General features: G+C 47.5%; 1 protein-coding gene and 2 non-coding genes across 3 annotated transcripts in view; 1 reads left to right on the forward strand and 2 right to left on the reverse strand.

The window, feature by feature from the left end:
- The window catches only part of MPZL1 (myelin protein zero like 1), a 50,818-nt gene extending 35,847 nt beyond the window's left edge, over nt 1-14,971 (reverse strand). Inside the window, 4 exon segments of the mRNA XM_068144656.1 lie at nt 6,348-6,375; nt 14,218-14,341; nt 14,343-14,450; nt 14,452-14,971. Of these exon segments, the coding sequence (XP_068000757.1) occupies nt 6,348-6,375; nt 14,218-14,341; nt 14,343-14,450; nt 14,452-14,726 (535 nt within the window). The 5' untranslated portion in view covers nt 14,727-14,971.
- Nucleotides 14,972-18,630: 3,659 nt separating this feature from the next.
- On the forward strand, nt 18,631-18,702 carry TRNAP-AGG (transfer RNA proline (anticodon AGG)). Its single transcript has one exon. It is a non-coding gene; the product is annotated as a tRNA-Pro (tRNA).
- Nucleotides 18,703-19,150: 448 nt separating this feature from the next.
- On the reverse strand, nt 19,151-19,222 carry TRNAP-CGG (transfer RNA proline (anticodon CGG)). The gene has a single exon. It is a non-coding gene; the product is annotated as a tRNA-Pro (tRNA).
- Between the last annotated feature and the right edge of the window lie 1,426 nt (nt 19,223-20,648).

Genomic DNA, 20,648 nt, shown 5'->3' on the forward strand with positions numbered 1-20,648 from the left:
CTACAAGAAGGCTGGGGAAGGACTTCTCAGGATATCAAGTAGTGATAGGGGGAATGGAATGAAGCTGGAGGTGGGGAGATTCAGGCTGGAGGTGAGGAGGAAGTTCTTCCCCATGAGAGTGGTGAAGCCCTGGAATGGGTTGTCCAGGGAGGTGGTTGAGGCCCTGTCCCTGGAGGTGTTTAAGCCCAGGCTGGATGAGGCTCTGGCCAGGCTGATCTAGTGTGGGGTGTCCCTGCCCATGGCAGGGGGGTTGGAACTAGATGATCCTTGTGATCCCTTCCAACCCTGACTGATACTATGATTTGCTCTTCTATCTTAGGTCCTCCTTGATCCTGTCACCCTGTCCAACTGCCTGTACTGTCCCAAGTACTTCCCTCTGAAGATCTCTTCTACCCATCAGCTGCTTTAATTCTTTTCAGCAGAAAGATGCTTCTGTTTTTCTCACCTGCCATCAAAACTGCTGGGAAGGAGAACAGCTCACCTGTGCCTCTTCAGCCATTTCTTCTACATTTCTAGCATTGTTAGAGCAGTTTTACTCTAATTACATTAACTGTCACCAGCTGAATTTTAGCCCCCACACTTCAATGAAAAGACTACATCCCAATCTTCCCTCCTACTCTCAAAATAGGACATGACACACATACTTGGTAATTACTAACTTACTAATCTTGCTGACTTTTTCTTACTGTTCCATAATCGATCTTCATTCTTCAATGCTCCTCTATTCTCAGGTCTCCTTCCTTAGTATCTTGTCTCAGGGATCTCATCTGCATAACCAGTTCTGTTCCAATCACTACACTGACTACTCAGATTTGTGCCTCTGCTCAGGAACTGTCTCCTTATTTTCAAAGAACAGTCTCAGTCTGACACCTTTGTCAATGCTAGGTTGCCAGCTCACACTAAATGGGAGTGCAGCAGAGCTGACTGCTTTCCTCAGAGCCCTCCAGAACTGCATTTATAGCCATGGAGCTGCTGTATGTCTCTCAAACTCATAACATCTACAGTAGCTTTGGCTTTGAACTTTTCTGAGGTCAAGAGGGAGCTTACAGAGTTTCCAGCTACCTGCTCAGCTTACACAGGTCTAAAAAGTTAATTCTGCATCATGGCCTTCATTACTGCAATATCCTTTTTGCTCTGGAAAGAAGTCAGTAACAGACCAGTAAGGACTGCAGTTCCTGTAACCAAGCTGCTCCACGGGTGATGTTAAGAGGAAGGCATAGTGTATGCAAGCAAGATCACTGTTTTCTTCCATGAACTGACCAAAGAAGATGTACTACTCAAGAGCAGCATGCCCAGAGCAAGCATTATTCATTATACAGTATTGGCACCTCAAATTCACTGCCTTTATACTGTTCTAATTTACTTGCTGTGAATGAATGAGACCTTCCCAACTCCAAATGTGTAGCTCTCCAGGAGTTTAAGCACATGTGAAGATGCACAGCTTCTGGAAAACTTTGCAGGAACCCAGCAGGTCTGCCAGGTTGCACAAAACTACTGCAAAGGCTACATGTTTTCAGGTAGTTCAGCCCTATCCCAACTCATAATTCCCAGACACTGTACCATCTCTGATGCTCTTCAAGAAAGGCAACAATGTCCTGCTCAGAAATCTCCCCTGTGGAAGAAGCCTTTACAGTTACCAAGCAGCAAAGTATAGAGAGATGTAATTCAGAATTGATAGCAGATAAGCATTCATAGAGTTTACATCTAGTGAGTTAACCAAGTTGTGGTTACCTATTTATCTTTCAGTGATATTAAATGCAGTCAAGCTTACAGTTTTCACTAGAGTAACATTAAAGACCACAGCATTGTATTGGTAAGTGAATTTAATTGGTATCCTTGCTTAAATAAACTCTTCTAGAAGACAGCCAGGCACTGTCTATAGCACACTGATGGGAATTCTTCCCACACCATACTCTCCAGGACATCTGTGCCCAGTCCAGCCAAGACCCAAGTCACAAGTGCTGGGAGCAATCTGCACAGAAGACACAGCCTGTATGAGTGGCTATCATAAAGGACAAAGTCTGGACAATTGCCCTTGCTTGCAACCACTAACTGCTTACATTCAAAGCCCTATCATCCTCAGGTAAACGCAGTAATACACAAATCATGCTCCCCTCCTCAGAAACAAGTTCAAGTCATGAGTTGACAAAGTTGCACAGGGGTATAAGGGTTCACCTATGCTTGCCAAGTGTTCAGCCTTGTTTACATATTAACAGATTCCTGGCCCCATCCATGTTACAGCATTGATCTCACCAGACTTCTCAAATTGTAGGCCCTTCTCAACACTGTCTCTCACATTTACAAGTATCTGCTCAAAACCCACAAACTTATTTTACTTTCTTCAGGTCCTCTTAAGCACCTCCAGAACATTTGGTAACAGCATTTGTAGAAATCCAACACTGCCTAAGTTGACAGTTCTTGGAGAACAATGCCTGCTAAAACGAAAGTGTCTGTTTCCCTACGATTACTTGTATCCCCTGGGTGCTTACACTTGATTCTTACTGGTTGAAAACAAAACTTTTGAAACTGAATTGTTTCTATTCTACATTTTTGCCTACAGCAATATGATCCCCACTCTGACAGGCAAAGGCTGAAAATTCAGTTTGGTAGCATATCACAAAGAAATCCTTCCTTGCACTGGAAGTTTACACTGATTAACACGCAGCTCTTAATTTCTTTGTAGACCATAGTCTCCACTGAGATCATGGATCCAATGAACCAGGGAACTACAGGCCAGTCAGTCTCACCTCTGTGCCCAGAAAGATCATGGAGCAGATCCTCCTGGAGGCACTACTGGCTCAGAAGAATAGTGAAGAGGTGATTGGGAAGTCAGCATGGCTTCACCAAGGGCAAATCCTGCCTGACCAACCTGGTGGCCTTCTCTGAACAGGTGACAACATTAATAGATGAGGGGCAAGCAACTGATGTCGTTTGCCTGGACCTGAGCAAAGCCTTCGACACTGTCCTGCACCACATCCTGGTCTCCAAGCTGGTGAGACATGGGTTTGATGGGTGGACCACTAGATGGAAAAGGAACTGGCTTGATGGCCACACCCAAAGAGTGGCTGTCAATGGCTCCATGTCCCAGTGGAGGCCAGGGACAAGCAGAGTCCCTCAGGGATCAGTCCTGGGACCAGGCTTTTTCAACATCTTTGTGGGTGACATGGACAGTGGCATTGAGTGCACCCTCAGCAAGTTTGCTGATGACACCAAGCTGTGTGGTGCAGCAGACACGCTGGAGGGAAGGGAGGCCATCCAGAGGGACCTTGACAGGCTGGAGAGGTGGGCACAAGCCAACCTCATGAGGTTCAACAAGACCAAGTGCAGGGTCCTGCATCTGGGTCAGGCAACCCCAGGCACAAATCCAGGCTGGGCAGTGACTGGCTGGAAAGCAGCCCTAAGGAGAGAGACTTGGGGGTGCTGGTGGATGAGAAGCTCAACATGAGCTCTCAGTGTGCACTTGCAGCCTGGAAAGCCAATCAGATCCTGGGCTGCATCAAGACCAGTGTGGCCAGCAGGTCAAGGGAGGTGATTCTCCCTCTCTACTCAGCCCTGGTGAGACCCCACCTGGAGTACTGCCTCCAGTTCTGGAGCCCCTATTACAAAAGGGATCTGGAGGTGCTGGAAGGTGTCCAGAGAAGGGCCACGAGGATGAGCAGAGGGCTGGAGCACCTCTCCTATGAGGACAGACTGAAGGAGTTGGGGCTGTTCAGTCGGGAGAAGAGAAGGCTCCGAGGTGACCTCATTGTAAGCCCCATTCAGATACTGGAAGGCCACAAGGTGGCTGGGGAGGGACTTCTCAGGATGTCAGGTAGTGATAGGACTAGGGGGAATGGAACGAAGCTGGAGGTGGGGAGATTCAGGCTGGAGGTGAGGAGGAAGTTCTTCCCCATGAGAGTGGTGAAGCCCTGGAATGGGTTGTCCAGGGAGGTGGTTGAGGCCCTCTCTCTGGAGGTGTTTAAGCCCAGGCTGGATGAGGCTCTGGCCAGCCTGATCTAGTGTGGGGTGTCCCTGCCCATGGCAGAGGGGTGGCACTAGGTGATCCCTGTGGTCTCTTCTAACCCTGACTGATACTATGAAAAAATTCTGTTAATTAAAGCTATGAACACACCAAAACAAACTCAATTCCCCTGGGTCCAATTCAGCTTGATCACTAAGAGTCCTCACAAACCACAAGAGCAAAAAACACACACTGTAATCTTAGGCATCTTACTTTCACAAGCACAAACACAGCCTAAGCAGCAACTTTCATCAGACCACTACATATTGGATGCTTACAGCTGCTGGATTTCCCATCCTACACTGGGAGAAGTGTTACATTCGCCTCCTCTTGAAGCTGCTACTCCTCAATTTGTTAAACTGATACAAGCAACTCACTCTACTTATCTTAGACATCTGGCAATAAAGTAATTTATAAATAAAGCATTTTACAGATTAGGAAATAACCATTAAAAAGAAAATCTGATAGAAGATGAAAATATTCAGACAGGCTGCTACAAGCAACAAGTTGATAGAGTCACAGAGCAGGAAAAGGGAAAGAAAGGCATTAATACAACAGACTCTGAGCAGCTCACATTTAAAGCTCTCAATAAAACAGCAAAGTCAGTGTCAACATGCTCACTATGGTTTCCCCAGCAGACTAGAAGTTTCATCAGACAGGAGCATGTGGGATTTCCTAATGACTAGGGGTCATAAGTCAGAAACCAACACACACTTGTGAAACAGCGCTTTCAGTAATACTCTTACTTATTGTCAAGTGTGTTGTGAAACGTCGAGGTCTGCTGTTGAAATGACTCAACTACAGAGCTGTGGCATTTAGTTCTCTCTTCCACAAAGCAGTTTCACTGTACAATCAGCATGAAGCAACAGCAGCCAGACCCCTACAGAAAATTTCAGGAAACCAGCACAAAGTTATAGTTCCCTAGTGCAACTATAGGCACCGGGGACATCCCCACAGGCCATCATTTCTTCACTGCAGATAAAAAACCTGGCAGAGAAATCCTAGCTTTTATGTCCTAATAGGCAGGAGTAGACATGCCCAAATCATTCCTCTGAAACTCCACAAGATCTGTTAAAGCTTCCAGATACTGGATCAAATTTGCACACATCATTTAGCCCTAACATGGAAGTGAAACCCAGGCCAGCCATTCCATCAGGATCAACCCCATGCTGTATTTCATAAGCACAACACACAACTATTAAGGAACCATATACCAATCAGCATACCAAAAAATAGACTGTATGACCATCTCCACACCAGACATCCATCATGGTGTTATGTGGTCTGAAGGACAGATATGAGTGCATATACACATATTTCTACATATATGTTCTTGCATGTCATTGTGGTGGGTTGACCTCAGCTAGATGCCAGATGGCCATCCAAGGGAAGAAACAGGGAGAAAATATCATGAAAATGCTCATGAGTAGAGAGATAAGGACAGGGAGGTCTCTTACCAATTATTGTCCCAGGCAAAATAAACTTAGTTTGGGGAAAATTAATGTAATTTATTGCCAATTAAAATAGGGTTGAAAGGTGCAAAACACAGACAAAAATTAAGATGCCTTTCCTCACACTGTTTTTCCCTCCAGCTCAAAATCATTCCTTATTCCTAACTCCTCTACCTTGTCACTCCCAGGCAGCGATAAGGTTGTGCTCAGTCCATAACAGCTCCTTGCTCCTCACACCTACCCCTGCTCCAGCACAGGTTCTTCCCACAAGCTTGCAAGTCCTTCAGGAGAATCTGCTTCAGCCTGAGGTCATATATGGGCTGCAGTGTGGATATCTGCTCCACTGTAGCCTCTTCCAAAACTCCCAAGGGCTGCAGGAGAATCTCTGCCCCAGCACCTAGAACACCTTCTTCCCTTGGGGTTTGCAATGTTGTTCTTCACACATTTTCTCTCCTCACAGCCTATGTGGTGCTTTGTCCTTTCCAGAAACATTATTGCAGAGGGGACACCAGTTCAGCTGAGGGACTCTGCTGTGCCCCTGTCCCCTGGGGCTGATGAACCTGGATGGAATTGGCTGTGTTCAAATGAGACATGGAGGCATGAGGCAGCCTCAGCCACTCTTCACATATGCTGTTCCTGCATCCCTACCAGCACCAAAACCTTGCCATCTACACCCCACACATTCATACATGATTCAAAGCAACATCAGCTACAAAAATACCTAGACAGTCAAGAGAACCAATCTTGACATCTAAGTTTCAAAGCAATTAAAACTCTGCTGCCTGTTAGTTTCACTCTCAAATGCCAATCATTAGACCAACTTTTTGCTGCTGGAACAGCTCCCCAGGTTGCCAATCTCATCAATTCAGGCTAGTGAAGGAAAGAGAGCTTCCCACCTTTGGTAACAGTCAGTCCTGCAGCACTCTACTAGCTGTATGGAACAGAAAGAAAAGCTGCTGACACCTGCCATGAGCACCTACCACCTCCTGTCACCTTGATGTTGGGAATATTCATCCCTTGAGCAGAGACAATCTCAGAAGAGCACCTGCTACTACAACAGTCACTTTTTCTTGGCCTCTTTGCACATTCAACTAAGCTCTGCTTGACTTAGTAGGGGTGAGGGGCAGGGAATAGCATCTTGTCATCCCAAATGAAAGTAAAACAGTTTCACTGAGAAGCCTCAAGCAAGTTGTGGCAAAGCAGTCAATACTACCCATGTATCTCAGTCCTGCATACCTCCATTGCACCTGCTTTGAAGTCCTGTTTTTAAGTTCTGTCAGTCCCTAAGTTTTGGTACTACTTTCTACTCCCAAGCCACAGAGTCGGTTTTTCCAGTGGTCTTTCACAAGACGCAGAGTTCCTCATTGTTCTGCCAAAGGGCAGCAGAAGAACCTATGCTGAGATTTACTTTTTCAGTCCCTCCTTTTAATCAGATACCAGGAAAAAAAAACCACATGAGAAACAGCAAAGAACATCTGAGTCCCTTGACAGTCAATCCCAAGAAAATAATGTCACTGATGTATCACTCTCCATCTGGGAAGCATAAAATTGAGATGCTTGCAAAAGTGCCAAGATCCATGCACAAGTAAGCAGTGTAGTGGCACTGCTTCATACATCCATGGCAGAGGCAGTCACATATCATGTTTGGGCAGATGCTCATTTAGTCTCAGGGCCAATCTAGCTGTGTTCTAGCAGCTTTCCATGGGGATCACAAAGCATTATTTGCATTGTGATCCCCATGGAAAAACTCTGCCACAGCTGGGAACTGGGACACCAATCAGCTCGTGTACTTTACAAACTAGGCCTATTTTAGGGTTCAACAGCCCTCGAGTGGTTTTCCTTCTGTGGCCAAGTGAGTTTCCAAGTGCTTAAGTTCAAAATTCAAGTAAACAGTTGACAAAGTCAAAACAAAACAGTGAAAAACCCAGCGGGGCAAGTTAATTAAGTAAACAGGTTGAAAGTGCATAGGGTAACTGGAACAGCTGATGGCAGCTGTTCTATTCTTGCCCTATCTTGCAGTACTAACAGAGTCACTAACAAACAGCAGATTATTCCTTGGGCACAAGGAAAAATTCCAGAAAACAGGAATCAAGACAAAAGAAGGGCTACATGGAAGAAGATGACAAAGAGTACATCTTTGAAGAGTCTTCTTGAAGCATACCAAGGTTTCCCCCCCCAAAAAAAAAAAAAAAAATGAAAATGATTAAGTTTAACTGAAGAACTGAGCGAACTGGGTAAACCTGCCAGAGTTAAGAAGGCATCCCACTGTCACAAACTTTTACTAGAATTACTATAGGCAGTCCCTAAGATGTCTCAATGTCTACTAAAGAAATGAGAATATTAAGGATTAAGAGTTGTAGACAACAACAAAAGAACTCCAAGATGTGGATGGTGGAGATGGGCATGAAACTGGGTGCAAGAGAAGTTTCCCTCTATGTCAGCACTGGTTATTAGCACTCCAATCAGAAAGGGACCTGGGGGTGCTGATTGAGAGCTGCCTAAACATGAGCCAGCAGTGTGCCCAGGTGGACGAGAAGGCCAATGGCATCTTGGCCTGCATCAGGAATAGTGTGGCCAGCAGGAGCAGGGAAGTCATTGTGACCCTGGACTCTGCACTGGTTAGGCCACACCTTGAGTCCTGTGTCCAGTTCTGGGCCCCTCAAATTAAGAAGGACATTGAGACACTTGAACATGTCCAGAGAAGGGCAATGAGGCTGAGGAGAGGCCTTGAGCACAGCCCTGTGAGGAGAGGCTGAGGGAGCTAGGGTTGCTTAGCCTGGAGAAAAGGAGGCTCAGGGGAGACCTTATTGACATCTACAACTACCTGAAGGGAGGTTGTAGCCAGGTGGGGGTTGGTCTCTTCTCCCAGGCAACCAGCACCACAACAAGAGGACACAGTCTCAAGCTGTGCCAGGGGAGGTTTAGGCTGGATGTTAGGAAAAATTCTTCCCAGAAAGAGAGATTGCCCATTGAGATGTGCTGCCCAGGGAGGTGGTGGAGTCACCGTCCCTGGAGGTGTTTAAAAAGAGAGTGGATGAGGCACTTGGTGCCACGGTTTAGTTGATTAGATGGTGATAGGTTGGACTTGATGATCTTGAAGGTCTTTTCCAACTTGGTTAATTCTATTCTAACTGCTGAGTATCTGCAGCCAGCTCTGGCACCTTGCTCCTAGCTATCTTACACTTGCTTGCTAATCAAACTTGCTAAGCAAATTCATAACTAGATATAACCTGCTGTAGCACAACCACAAAGCCAAAAGAAAAAGCCCATGCTATGTATAACAAAGCATTGCTTCTCAAGAATTTGTCAGTGGTGGTGCCAATTTAAATAGCTCCTATGCACACTTGGAACAAAGCGATTCATCTGACCAGGAAGCAATGCATGTTCAAAACAGCCCTTTTTCCGTTGTTTTCTTTTAAACCAGACCAACAGCCTCATCCAGTCTTCTGTACACTGTATTTGTACAGCAACTGAGCAAGGTTAGGAAGCACTGAGCAGGAGCTGCTTCTGCTGCCTCTTCCCAGGAAGACTTGTCTTTCATGAAGTATTTATGGCCTCCCCTGTAGCATAGTCTACATCACTTCCCCACACATATGGAGGGAGTTTATACACAGAAGGCTGTTTCTAGAGCCATCCTTTTGATTAGAGCAGCATCTTTGTCCAAGTCTGTGCTGATTTTGCCACACAGCAGGGTACACAGTATCTCCACGCAGCCATCATCTCCAGACCTTCCACACTGAATGAGTCAAGCAATCCTGTAGAAATCTCTATCAGGAATCTTCAAGACATAGTAACCAGTCAGATTTTCAAAATCCTGTTGCACATACAAAGCTGAGTAATGGAATCTATTACCAAGAGGGAGGTTTGCTCACCATCTTTCACTTGCACCTATTACAGAAACAAGATACTGAAAAGCATAACATGGCTAGCAGTCAACTGAAGACAAACACCTCTGCAACTGGCCAGTTTGCCTACCTGGAGTTCACCTGCCCTGCTCTACCTCTGCCTCATGAAGTCAAAGTGCTTAGGAAAGGGCCACCAGTTGCCACCTACACAATTGCTGCACTGCCCCATTTAACCCTCCCTTATGGATCAGAACCCCAATCTGAATTTTAACACTGAAGGCAGAATACAGCCAATGTTTCAGGACAAGCTTCCTTAATATCATATGTGTAAAGAATTAGCAAATATGTGGCAAAGCATCTTCTTCTGCAGTTTTTTAAGCTGGGTTTAAGAGAGTTCACCAGAACAGCCTTCCTGTTTTGTTATGGACTTTAAGCCAAAATCCTGCAGCAGCACCAACTGGAAGTGCCAACTCAACACCTAAGAAAAAATGCAGGAACTGAAAGGCACACTGGCAATAGGGAACAACATACAAGGGCTGTGTGATAATCTCAGGCAGCTCAGCCCCAGCCAGACACTTGCTCACTACCCTTCATAGGATAGGGTAAGAGCTGGAGGGGTAAAAGTGAGAAAATTCATGGATTAGATAAAGACATTTCATAGGTAAAGAAAAAAAACTTCCCATCAGCAGGCAGGTGTTCAGCTGTCTCCAGGAAAGCAGGGCTCCATCAGCTGTAACAGTGACTTGGAAAGACAAATGGCATAACTCTGAACATCCTCCCATCTTCCTTTCCCCCCTCCAGCTTTTATTGCCAAGCATGACATCCTTTGGTCTGGGATATCCCTCTGGTTAGCTGGGGCCAGCTGTCCCAGCCGTGTCCCCTCCCAACAATTTGTACAGCCCCAGGCTACTCAACGGCAAGGCGAGAAGCAGAACAGAGCTCGACTCTGCCCAAGACACTGTAAAACAAGTAACCCATATAAAACATTGGTGTGCTATGAAGGATTTAATCACAAATCCAAAACAGCACTATACAAACTGTTAAGAGGAAAATTCACTCTCTCTCAGCCAAAATGAGTACCAATACACTTAGCCAGTATTTTTTAAATTGAAGCTGTTTATAGCTGGCTTGGCTTATTGAGGACAAGTAACAGAATTGTCCTGCCACTTTAAAGATAAGAGAGATGGAGGAAAAGAAGTCAGTAGAACTAGGTGGAATCACCTGACTGAAGGGTCATCTTTCAACCAGCTCAGACAGCACACAATACTGGTGTTAATCCTGCCTCAACATGTATACTTACTAGGGAACTGAGGAAGTACTTGCTTTTCTAAGTATCTGCTGTTACTTAGAGGTAACAATAAATCACTGACGTTAAAGTTCTCCAAGCCTCTTTTCCAGTAGCAAAGCCAGTTCAGAAGTTCTTGTCACCTTCAGCTACACCTTCCTCTTAAACAAAATGTTAGTATCTTCTCCACTGTGCCAGTCGCTACACGTGGAGTCACACTAACCCTGATCAGCAAAGTAATAAACAAGCCACACACACAAAAAGAACACAAACCATAAGGATATAAATGCTTCCATATCCAGATCTTCCAGCCTTCTGATGCATTCCCAGAACACCCTGAGTTAGCATTCAATAGTTTGGCTTTTTCTTCTGCATGCAAGATTGTTATCAGTTATCTGCATGTAAGTGGTAGAAAGAGCCAAGTATGCCTTACATGATCAAATCACATCATGCTTAGAGAACTCCCATTATAGGTGCCAGTAATAAGCTGTAGACAGATGACTTCATGATGATCTGTAGAGCACCTCTCTAGCAAAACAACATTTCTTTAGACAGTATTCAGATGAAAATATTTCAATATTTCACATGTGGGTGGACACAAGAAAATAAGCTTAGACCCGTTAGGTGTATTTATCTGTGAAGAAACAGTGGCCTGCTTGGCTTGGCAAAAAACAGGCCCATACAACACAGTCCCCTGAATAATAATTCTCTCTCACTGCAGATTACTGGCCACAAGAAACAGGTCTGTCATTGGGCATGTGAAGAGACAGAAGCCACAAGCCACGGTAGCTAAGCTATGCAGCATGTTACCCAGCCACACATCACACCAGATGATCAGTTAAGCAGTAGTGGCTCTCTGCAAATGCCACTTGTGCCCTTCCTATTCTGCAAGGCAGTTTTTGATTTCTGAAGCTCTCACTAAATGAAAATCCGACAGGAGAAAAGGGAATGGAAAAAGGGTCCATGAATACCAGCAGGAACTGGAATAATACATACAAGCCCAAAAGGCAGAGTATTTATTACACATGGCCAGCAGAAGCAGGGAGGTTATTCTGCCCCTGTATTCAGCACAGGTTAGGCCATACCTTGAGTACTGTGTTCAGTTCTGGACCCCTCAGTTTCAGAAGAACATTGAGACACTTGAATGTGTCCAGAGAAGGGCAACAAGACTGGGGAGAGGCCTGGAGCACAGCCCTGTGAGGGGAGGCTGAGGGAGCTGGGGCTGCTTAGCCTGGAGAAGAGGAGGCTCAGGGGTGACCTTATTGCTCTCTACAACTACCTGAAGGGAGGTTGTAGCCAGGTGGGGGTTGGTCTCTTCTCCCAGGCAACCAGCACCAGAACAAGAGGACACAGTCTCAAGCTGTGCCAGGGGAAATTTAGGCTGGAGATGAGGAGAAAGTTCTTCCCAGAAAGCATAATTGGCCACTGGAATGTGCTGCCCAGGGAGGTGGCGAAGTTGTCCCTGGAGGTGTTCAAGAGGGGACTGGATGTGGCACTTGAAGCCATGGTTTAGTTAGTCATGAGGTGTTGGGTGATAGGTTGGACTTCATGATACCTGAGGTCTTTTCTAACCTTATTGATTCTATGATAGGACTCTTTACAACCTCAAACCCTAGAAGGCCATCTTTTCCCTAACAATCACCAAGCTATTTTACATATGCAAATGGGGTGAAGAGCCTGCACTTTGGTCATTTATTCTTGTGCAAACCTGTAAACGTTGTGTCAACTCCACACACTGACAAAAAAAAAAAATTTAGAAGTGTCTTTTCAAAGCAGACAGGGGGATTAAGGACATGCAATATAAGCACAGACAGAAGCCAACACAGAAAAAACTTCTGACGTAGAGTTGGGGAAAAAAATAAAAGTAATTAAAAAAAGAGGGCAACGTTTGTAGGGATGGGCATAAAACCAGCTCAAGACAGATAAATGAGGGTTAAAATCGCTATCTTATTCATTTAAATTGCAATCTCACTTCTTAGATAGTCTCCACCCTAGGGAGGGTCTCTTCTAAAAGAGTGTCCTGTAGTTTGCTTGGGTTTAAGATACTATATTTGGTTACATACCTCAGACTTTGTAGAATGATCTACAACTCTCAGCTACCCATAGCATTACTATAGTTATACCTTTTGTTGTGGTCAGGCAAAATATGCTTCCTCCTTCTCTCGTCTCCATATTTATTTTCAAAGAACTTAGTTTTACTGCAAGCTATGTATCTATCTACCCATTTAATTTTAAATATTAAAGTTGTCTATGAAGATCTATAGCAAACCCTCACAGTTTCTACTTTTGCTTATTGCAAAACGTAGTAATCTCAAATAAATCCAAACAACACTATTTAGAAATCAGTTTTAAGTTTCTTACCACTCAGCACAGCTCTCTCTTAAACCTCTCTCCAGATGGCCTTATAGTGCTACACAGTTTTCCAGACATTTGAACTGAGAACTCATTCAGCTTCTTTAATGATTCCCATAGAAAACTTTGCAAAGTTTTTCCCCTGCTAAGCAAGTATTGCCAAACAAAAATATCTTTAGAAAGCGTACCGTCATTGCCCACACCTGAAATCTACTCATGCTGTGCTAGCCCAGGAAATGTGCATGACCTCTTCATATCAGGATGCTACATGAAACACAGACCTCGTTGTCCCGCAAGAATGTAAGCCACAGTGAAGTTAATCATTGCCCTTGACAGTTTTACCGCTCCGTTGCCTTATACTTATTCTCCATCTGTACAAGTGGTGAGCGTTTCATTTTAGCTGGTGTAATTACTCCTCCACCCAAATACCTCACGACTGACAAAATCAAAGGTTTTCCAAGTCATCTACCGCAATTCCAGCGTCCCCATTTGCCGGTCACCTCCACGCCGCGCCGTGCCTTTCCTCAACAAAGACGACTCACGAACTCTGCCTTAATAACCCGATCAAGACAAAACTGGCAAGCGCTGCACGGGGCCGTCACGCATGGCGCCCGCGGCACACAGCACCGGGCCCTCGCAACGCCGGCACCGCGGGTACGCCACACCTTCCTTCTCCCGCCAGGGACCGGAGGAACCCAGGTGTCCCTCGTGGGCCAGGCCTGCCGCCGGCGCGCCGAGAGAGGAGCGAGCAGCGTTCCGCAGCCACGCGGGAAACGCACCCAAAAGCCGGTCTTAGCCCCACCAACTGAGGCGGGGAGCATCGATGCTGATCCGGGTGAACAAAAACAGTAAAACTGCACGCTGCCCGAGAAACGGCCCCCCATTCCGGTAACCTGGCGACGACGATCTGGAGCGGCATTTAAAGGGACGATCCCGCTGGACCCAGAGCCTCCCCAGAAAGCCTCACCCCGTGCGGCACCTTCCGCCAGGGGCGAGGTACAGGCCGGGGAAGCGTCGCCTCGCCTCCACCTACCTCCACCTCAAGGGTCCTCGTCTCCATCTCAAGGGCCGGACCGGGCCGGCCCCTCTCTCCTGCCCTCGCCGGGCCCGACCCAGGCCGACGAGTGCGGTCCGCCACCGCCTGCCGCGCCTCAGGTGGAGCAGGGCAGCTCCCCTCGCCGCATCACCATCGGCCCGGGCTACGAGTGCAGCCCCGCAGAGACAAGCGGCGGCGGCGCCGACCGGCTCCCACTCACGCATTCACTCACCGGCGGTCAGTGCAGCGGCGGCCAGCAGCCACGCCGAGCAGCAGAACCGCGAAGGGACGGCGGTTACCAGGCGCCCCACCGTGCCGCCAGCAGCTGCCATCTTCCAGCCACCACCTCCCCGCGCCCCCATTGTCCGCCCCGGCTGCGGGCCCGCCCCTTATACCCCGCAGCCCAATTTCCTCGCCGGGATAGGACCCCAACGCTGTCACTCGCACACACCTCCTATTTCCTTCTTGACCCTGCCCAGCTTCTCCCCGAGGTTTGGTCAGGAGAGCGATCCATCAAATCTGGGAACCCTATCCAGACAGGGAATTTACTGATCTGCCCACCTCCGAGGAGGGCATGTACCGAGATTCCTCCCGCCTCGACGGCGGGCGGTGCTGTGGGAGTGCCGTCACAGGCGTGGCGGGTGCAGGGGATGGGGGTCGGCTGGAGCTGACACGGGTTGGGTGAAGTGTGTGGGGTCAGAGGCGTGACAGAGGAGGCATCTCCAGCCATGCTGTCGCGGGAAAGGCTTAGAAACATCGGGTGTCATCGCAGAAAAACGCTACTGCCTTTTCAGGCATCAGGACGAGCCAGTGCCGTGGTGCGTGCGGCCGCAGCCTACCCGCGCTGCTGGCCGCCTGCTTTCACGTTGTCGGTATGGCGCTCGCCGGCCTGCCTCCGTGCTGCCTTGGCTCCGCAGGGACGATGCGAGAAAGCACCAAGTAGCCCAGCGCTAGACGCTGTCGTTTCAGGTCCTAGTTAACCACCTCTGTGGATGGCTGAATAGTTTTGGAACCACGCTAACAGTCTTCCTATTTTACATTTTAAAATACTGAAAATAGCCGACAGTCATACATGGTGTTGCTAGTCAAGATCTACACAAGAGCTGTGGGTCTGTTGCTGTGCAGTCTCGAGGATCACAGCTGAGTTCAAGCTTAGCCATATTAGAAGGCTATTGCTCATGGTATTCATGAGACTCCAAAGGCATGCAGTTTACTCCGCTCAATGCTGCCCAGTGCTCCATGGGTTCTGGTCCTTTCTCAGATTCAGGTGCTACCTGTTTCTGTGTCACTCTCTGGCCATCTATGCACATTTGCAGATGAAAGAGGCCACAGGAACGTCCCAGCTACTGTGTGCCATTTTGAGGAGGGCCATGACACAGCAAGCCGCTGCAAAACACAGGGGTTTGGGTTTTGTTTGTTGGTTTTGTTTGTTGTTGGTTTTTTTCCCAGATGTAAACCACCAGATTATAGTTCTCATGAGGTTTAAAATGTAACAGTGTATGCAGTCATTATTGACATCCTCGAGGGAAGCTCCAAGCATGTTCCTCATCTAACTTGCATGTTTTCTAGAAATGCAGGGCAACAATTTGGGATAAAGATCAACACAGGCAACTTTTGTATCACAGGTAATTATCTTGTTTGATTCAATTAGTCTCTTTGACTTCCCTTGCAGCTGAGTCTTTAGCCAACTGATCAATATCCGCACTTTCCCAACATTGCAGAAACCGATACACACTGATAAGCCTTTCATCTGAAGACCTTTTGCCTCAATGATTCCTCAGAGCTCCTCCTTTCTGTGGAAACTCCACCCACCCTTACCGCTCTCCTTAGTGACTGTAAATGTTGTTAACATGGAAGCACATCAGCATCCAGAGATTACTATTTATCTTCAGTACTCCACAGTTTAAAAACGTTTAGTTCCCTGAACAGGCCATGCTTCGCCTTTCTAGATTGTTTTTTCAGGATAGCCAACCTAAAGCTTTTTAAAAGAATAAATCCTTATTCTCACATTTACTGTCCCTCGCACAGCTCACATGCTTGCTTTTCATGTACTAATAAGCCTGAGTCAGCCACATGTGCCCCATGCCAGAGGCTTTCTACAATGTCTCCCTTCCCTGATGGAGATGACATAATGTTGTGTCACAGGTACAGCCCTGTGAGTGTCCTGTGTGCTGTATAGTTGTACTGCTCTTCAATACAGAGAACATCTGGGAGAGTATCTGGTCTGCTCACTGTTAACCAAGTTTTCTTATCCTCTTAGTAATGATTAAATTATTGTCTTCTGCTCTTTCCAGAGAGGATGCAGGGTGCTAGTACAACTTCATTTGTTCTGAGGAACATATATTGCTTTTGTATGCTACAAAATATTGTTACCAAGAACTAAGTGCTGTGCCAAGTGCCTGGCTGTGCCACCCCTCATGAGCATCCCATTGTCACCTTTATTGGGCATAAAAGCTGACCCAAATAAAGCTGTAATTGATGCCATCCTTTTTCTGTCCAGCTGTACAACTCTGTCTAGTGATAATACTGGTATTTACCAAATTCCTTAGTAATTCAGCTCACTTAGCTGTCAATAAACTCTTTCTTTTTGGTGGTTTTTTTTTTTTTTGTGTGCATGTTTCTATCTGAATATGGAGAGGTGGGAAGTTAGTTCTCATCACACTGAATCTCTCTCTGCAAGGTGAGACAATCAGCAGTGAGAAAGCATGACTGCCTAGGCAGTGAGGCAGGCTGCTATCAAGTTGCCTAACTGATTTCTGAACATTCTCAGGTGCAGTAAAACCAACGTTCAGTTTCACAAGATAAGGACAAATTGTTTTGTATCTTGTTTGTTTGTTTCTGATTATCACAAAAGGAAGATCTAAAGAGTGTGTCATCAGGGAAGAGGTTAAATAGATTTTGTCATGGCTGTCTTTTATGTTAGAAATTCTGAACTGTTAGCCTGCTGTTTTGTAGAGCTCTCTAGTATCTTGCCAGAGAGAGCAAGCAGGATTACAACAAAGTAAAGGTAACATCTGTAGGAGGAGAAGCAAATATATTGTGACTGATTTTACATTTTTAATGGTTTTGATTGTTTTATATTTAGCTTGCATCTTTGTACCTCCTAAAGGAACTGTATAGCAGGCACTGTTTAGTGTGCAGAGATATGCATTCCTGAAAAAAAAATAACCCGCCCAACATGCTTATTCTGAAACAGTATGAGAAGAACTGAAAACAAACAAAACCAGGCTCTATTTATAAAAGAAAATATTTAGTGTCTGTCACAATATTACTTTTTCCTCTTCAAGTTGAGAGAAATTGTGACTGGCAAGTAGTGCAATATTTGTATTTCCTCTGGTTAAACAGAAACACAGGGGTCCTTTCAAAATTCACGAGTTTGCAGCAGCACAGGAATTGCACATGGTATTTAAAGAGTTTGATAATTATTTGTCCTTACCTTGATTAAGAGGAATGCCTTGAATTACCCATCATGCAAAGATAAGTGCTCTGAGGAAACCTCATAATGAAAAATTATGCTAATGATTAGATATTCCAGTACTGAATTGATGCAAGCAAAAAAAAAAAAGAGCCACAAGTATTCTCAGTAAGCTTGACATATAGAAAACCCCAAAACCCACAAAATTAAAGCAATTATTTTTCCTCTCTCTCCCTCCTACTCTGCCACCCATCCCCTCTCTCCTCCCCCTAGTTTCTTGGAATACAGGCAAAATCAGTTTCGTAGCTGTTACTATACAGAGACAAGGTACCACTGACTTCTCTAGCTTGACCAGCATCAGTGTTTGTGGTAAGAAGGCTCTTGATACTTAAATAGGTCTGCATAAAATCATCACTTGTAAAATAGGAAAGTTATGTCACCACAGCTTGGCTGAGTGCAGTTTTAAATTACCACAATGAACCATGAACTTCTCGTCTTTGAGTTGGGATTTGTGGTTTGGCTGCTGCGGTTAATGGCTAGATAGATTAAGCCGATTTTGCACACAGGGGTAGATGGGTTTGCCAGCGACTGGAGAAAACCTGGAGAACAACGCGCAGGAACAGCGTCTGTGCCTCATTACGAATATGGCGCACTGCACAAAACAGATGGGAGAGGCTGCACACCCGAGCCTGAGCTGTCCCAACAAGGCAGATGGTGGTCCCCGTAAGCATTGACGGCTCCTCGGCGGGCTGCTGCCCACAGCGGCGCGGCTGGCGCACGGTCAGGGCAAGCATTCTGGTGGCTGCCGGCGGGCCACACTCGGTGCAAGGGCACCGGCCGGGGTAGACCACAGGGATCGCGACTTCCCAGGCTGAGGCAGGGGTGAAACGTCATCCTCCGCTGCAACGAGTCAGATGGCAAGCTGCCACCGGTCTGCGCACATTTGGATGTCACAAATCCTGTATATCACGTTTATGTAATGCGATTTTCTGGCGATTCTCATGTGTTTCTACCATGATCTCGTAGGCATGGCTGTAATTGAAAAGAGCACCCTACAAAGTGATCCACGTGGCTGACCGGCAGCCTGTTTCTGCTCCAGCGGAGGACGCAGACGCAGGCCTGTGCCACCTCTCGTTGCGGGCAGTCCCAACGGTCGTGGCGGGCGAAGGGGAGGCACAAGTAGCACCAAGCAACGCCCTAACACTGGAACGTTCCTCTGCAAGGGAAGAAAAAAAGTTGTCACGGCGGCTCGTTGGTCTAGGGGTATGATTCTCGCTTAGGGTGCGAGAGGTCCCGGGTTCAAATCCCGGACGAGCCCGATTTTTTTCCCTCAGGTCTACTCGTTTCTCTTCATTGCTTCCCAGCGCTGCTCCCTACCTAGCTACAGGGACACGACTCGGCGTCCTCCGCTGCGCTCCTTCGCCAGGCAGGATCGGCTACCACGCCTAACCGGGGGGCACAGGATTTATACCGAGACGCGTTCCTTTTTAATGCAAGGAATCAGCGTTAAACAATTACAAGGGATTACCCCTCTTGCGTTATACTCCGTCTTCGCCTCGCACAGGGGACGGAAATTAACCCGCAAGAAACAAACAAGAGCCGCAACACCGCGAAGCCTGCGGCTCCCCACGGGCACTAGGTCCGGCTCCTTCATTCGTGCACTCCGTCCCGCTGCACAGGAGCCTCAGCTGCCCAGATACAAAAAAATATCGCGGCAGTAACAGATTCGGCAAAATAGGAGACCTCACCACGCCTCCTCTACTGGCGGGCTCGTCCGGGATTTGAACCCGGGACCTCTCGCACCCGAAGCGAGAATCATACCCCTAGACCAACGAGCCGCTCTCTTTTCGTTTTCCCAGCTCAGCACTTCACTCACTCACTCACTTACTTCCCGCCTACTGCCAGCACCACCCACTCACTCACCATCAGTATCTTTGTGGGGCTGCCCTTTTCCTCCCCCTGACTCCAAATGGTTCTGCCCACCTCTTCGGAAGACTCCATTCCTCTCCCTAACTGCGGAGGCTACTGCAACTTCCTCCCTGCCAGGGTAACCGGTGGGATGCCCTTCCCGTACCCTACGGCTGCACTTGATAGAGAGGATGCCGAGTCCTCGTGGGGAACAGGCGCGGCCGCAGCGGCGCTCCCCTGCGCAGGTACCACTCCGCGCTCTTCCGAGGGGCGGAGGAACGTCTGTGTCGTCCTTCTCCCTCGGCTTCGTGCCCGCGCCAGACGCGCGCGGCGGGCAGGCACGAACAGCGGCGCTCGAAGCTGGGCGAGCGCATTCTCAGCTGATCAGAAGGGGGAAGTGGGACACCACCCACTCTCCCCTCCCTCCTGGGTTTGGTTTATTCCCCCCCCCCCCCCCCCCCGGTTGGGCGCTGCGCCCCCTTCCTGGTGCGGATGGGTCGGCAGAGCCGCGGGGACCTTAAGCTCCGGCAGCTTTGTGCCAGCCGGGTCGTGGGTGCGGGATATACCAGGAGCTTCGTATGCAAGTGCGAATGAATCCTCTCATGACAGCACCCCCCGAGCAGGTGAGGCGACGGTCTGTGAGGTGGCCGGGCCCCGTGGGAGACAGCAGGAGGCCCTAGGAGTGGCCTTTGAGGTGTACAGAAGAAAGGCGTCTTGGGCATCTTGGAAGAGTGCCTCAGCGTTGGGTTGGTTGCGTTTCTTACGTGTTGGGGCCCAGAGGAGCCCTTGATTTCCTCTGATTTCTGAACGCGCAACACGCTGCTGCTTCAGCTCCCACTTCATCCCTGATGTGCTATATCCTGTTCATGCGCCCTGTCGCCCTCAAACTTCTCCCTCGTGTTTGCACGCTGCTGTGTGAGCCTTCCTTGCATCCCACACCCTTCAAAAGTCCTGCCCATCAGTCCCTGCTCCCAGTCCTTGCCCATCCGATGCTTTATTGTGGCTTGCTACAGTTTAAACACGGTCCAATCATAAAATAACCATGAAGGGAAGGTCTCAGCCACACACCTTGCTCGTGTGCTGCATTCCTTCCCCCATTTTATCTTTATTCTTGTTCTGTTTTCTATCCATCACTGCCCTGTAAACTTTGTGCTTTTACTTCTCCCCCCAGTCTTTCAGGCAGCATCCACATCAGAGGAATTGCATAAATTATATAAGGTTTGTCTTGTTAAGGTAATTTTTGTGTTCAGCCATCAGTGTTCTTACACCAAACATGCAAAAGAGCGGTCAAACGGTGGAACAGACTGCCCAGAGAGGTGGTGGAGTCACCATCCTTGGAGGAGGTCAACAGGTGTG

This window comes from Melanerpes formicivorus, unplaced genomic scaffold, assembly GCF_026170545.1.
Source record: "Melanerpes formicivorus ecotype bairdi unplaced genomic scaffold, bMelFor1.0.p_v2 SCAF_11, whole genome shotgun sequence".
In the NCBI taxonomy this organism is placed as follows: domain Eukaryota; kingdom Metazoa; phylum Chordata; class Aves; order Piciformes; family Picidae; genus Melanerpes; species Melanerpes formicivorus.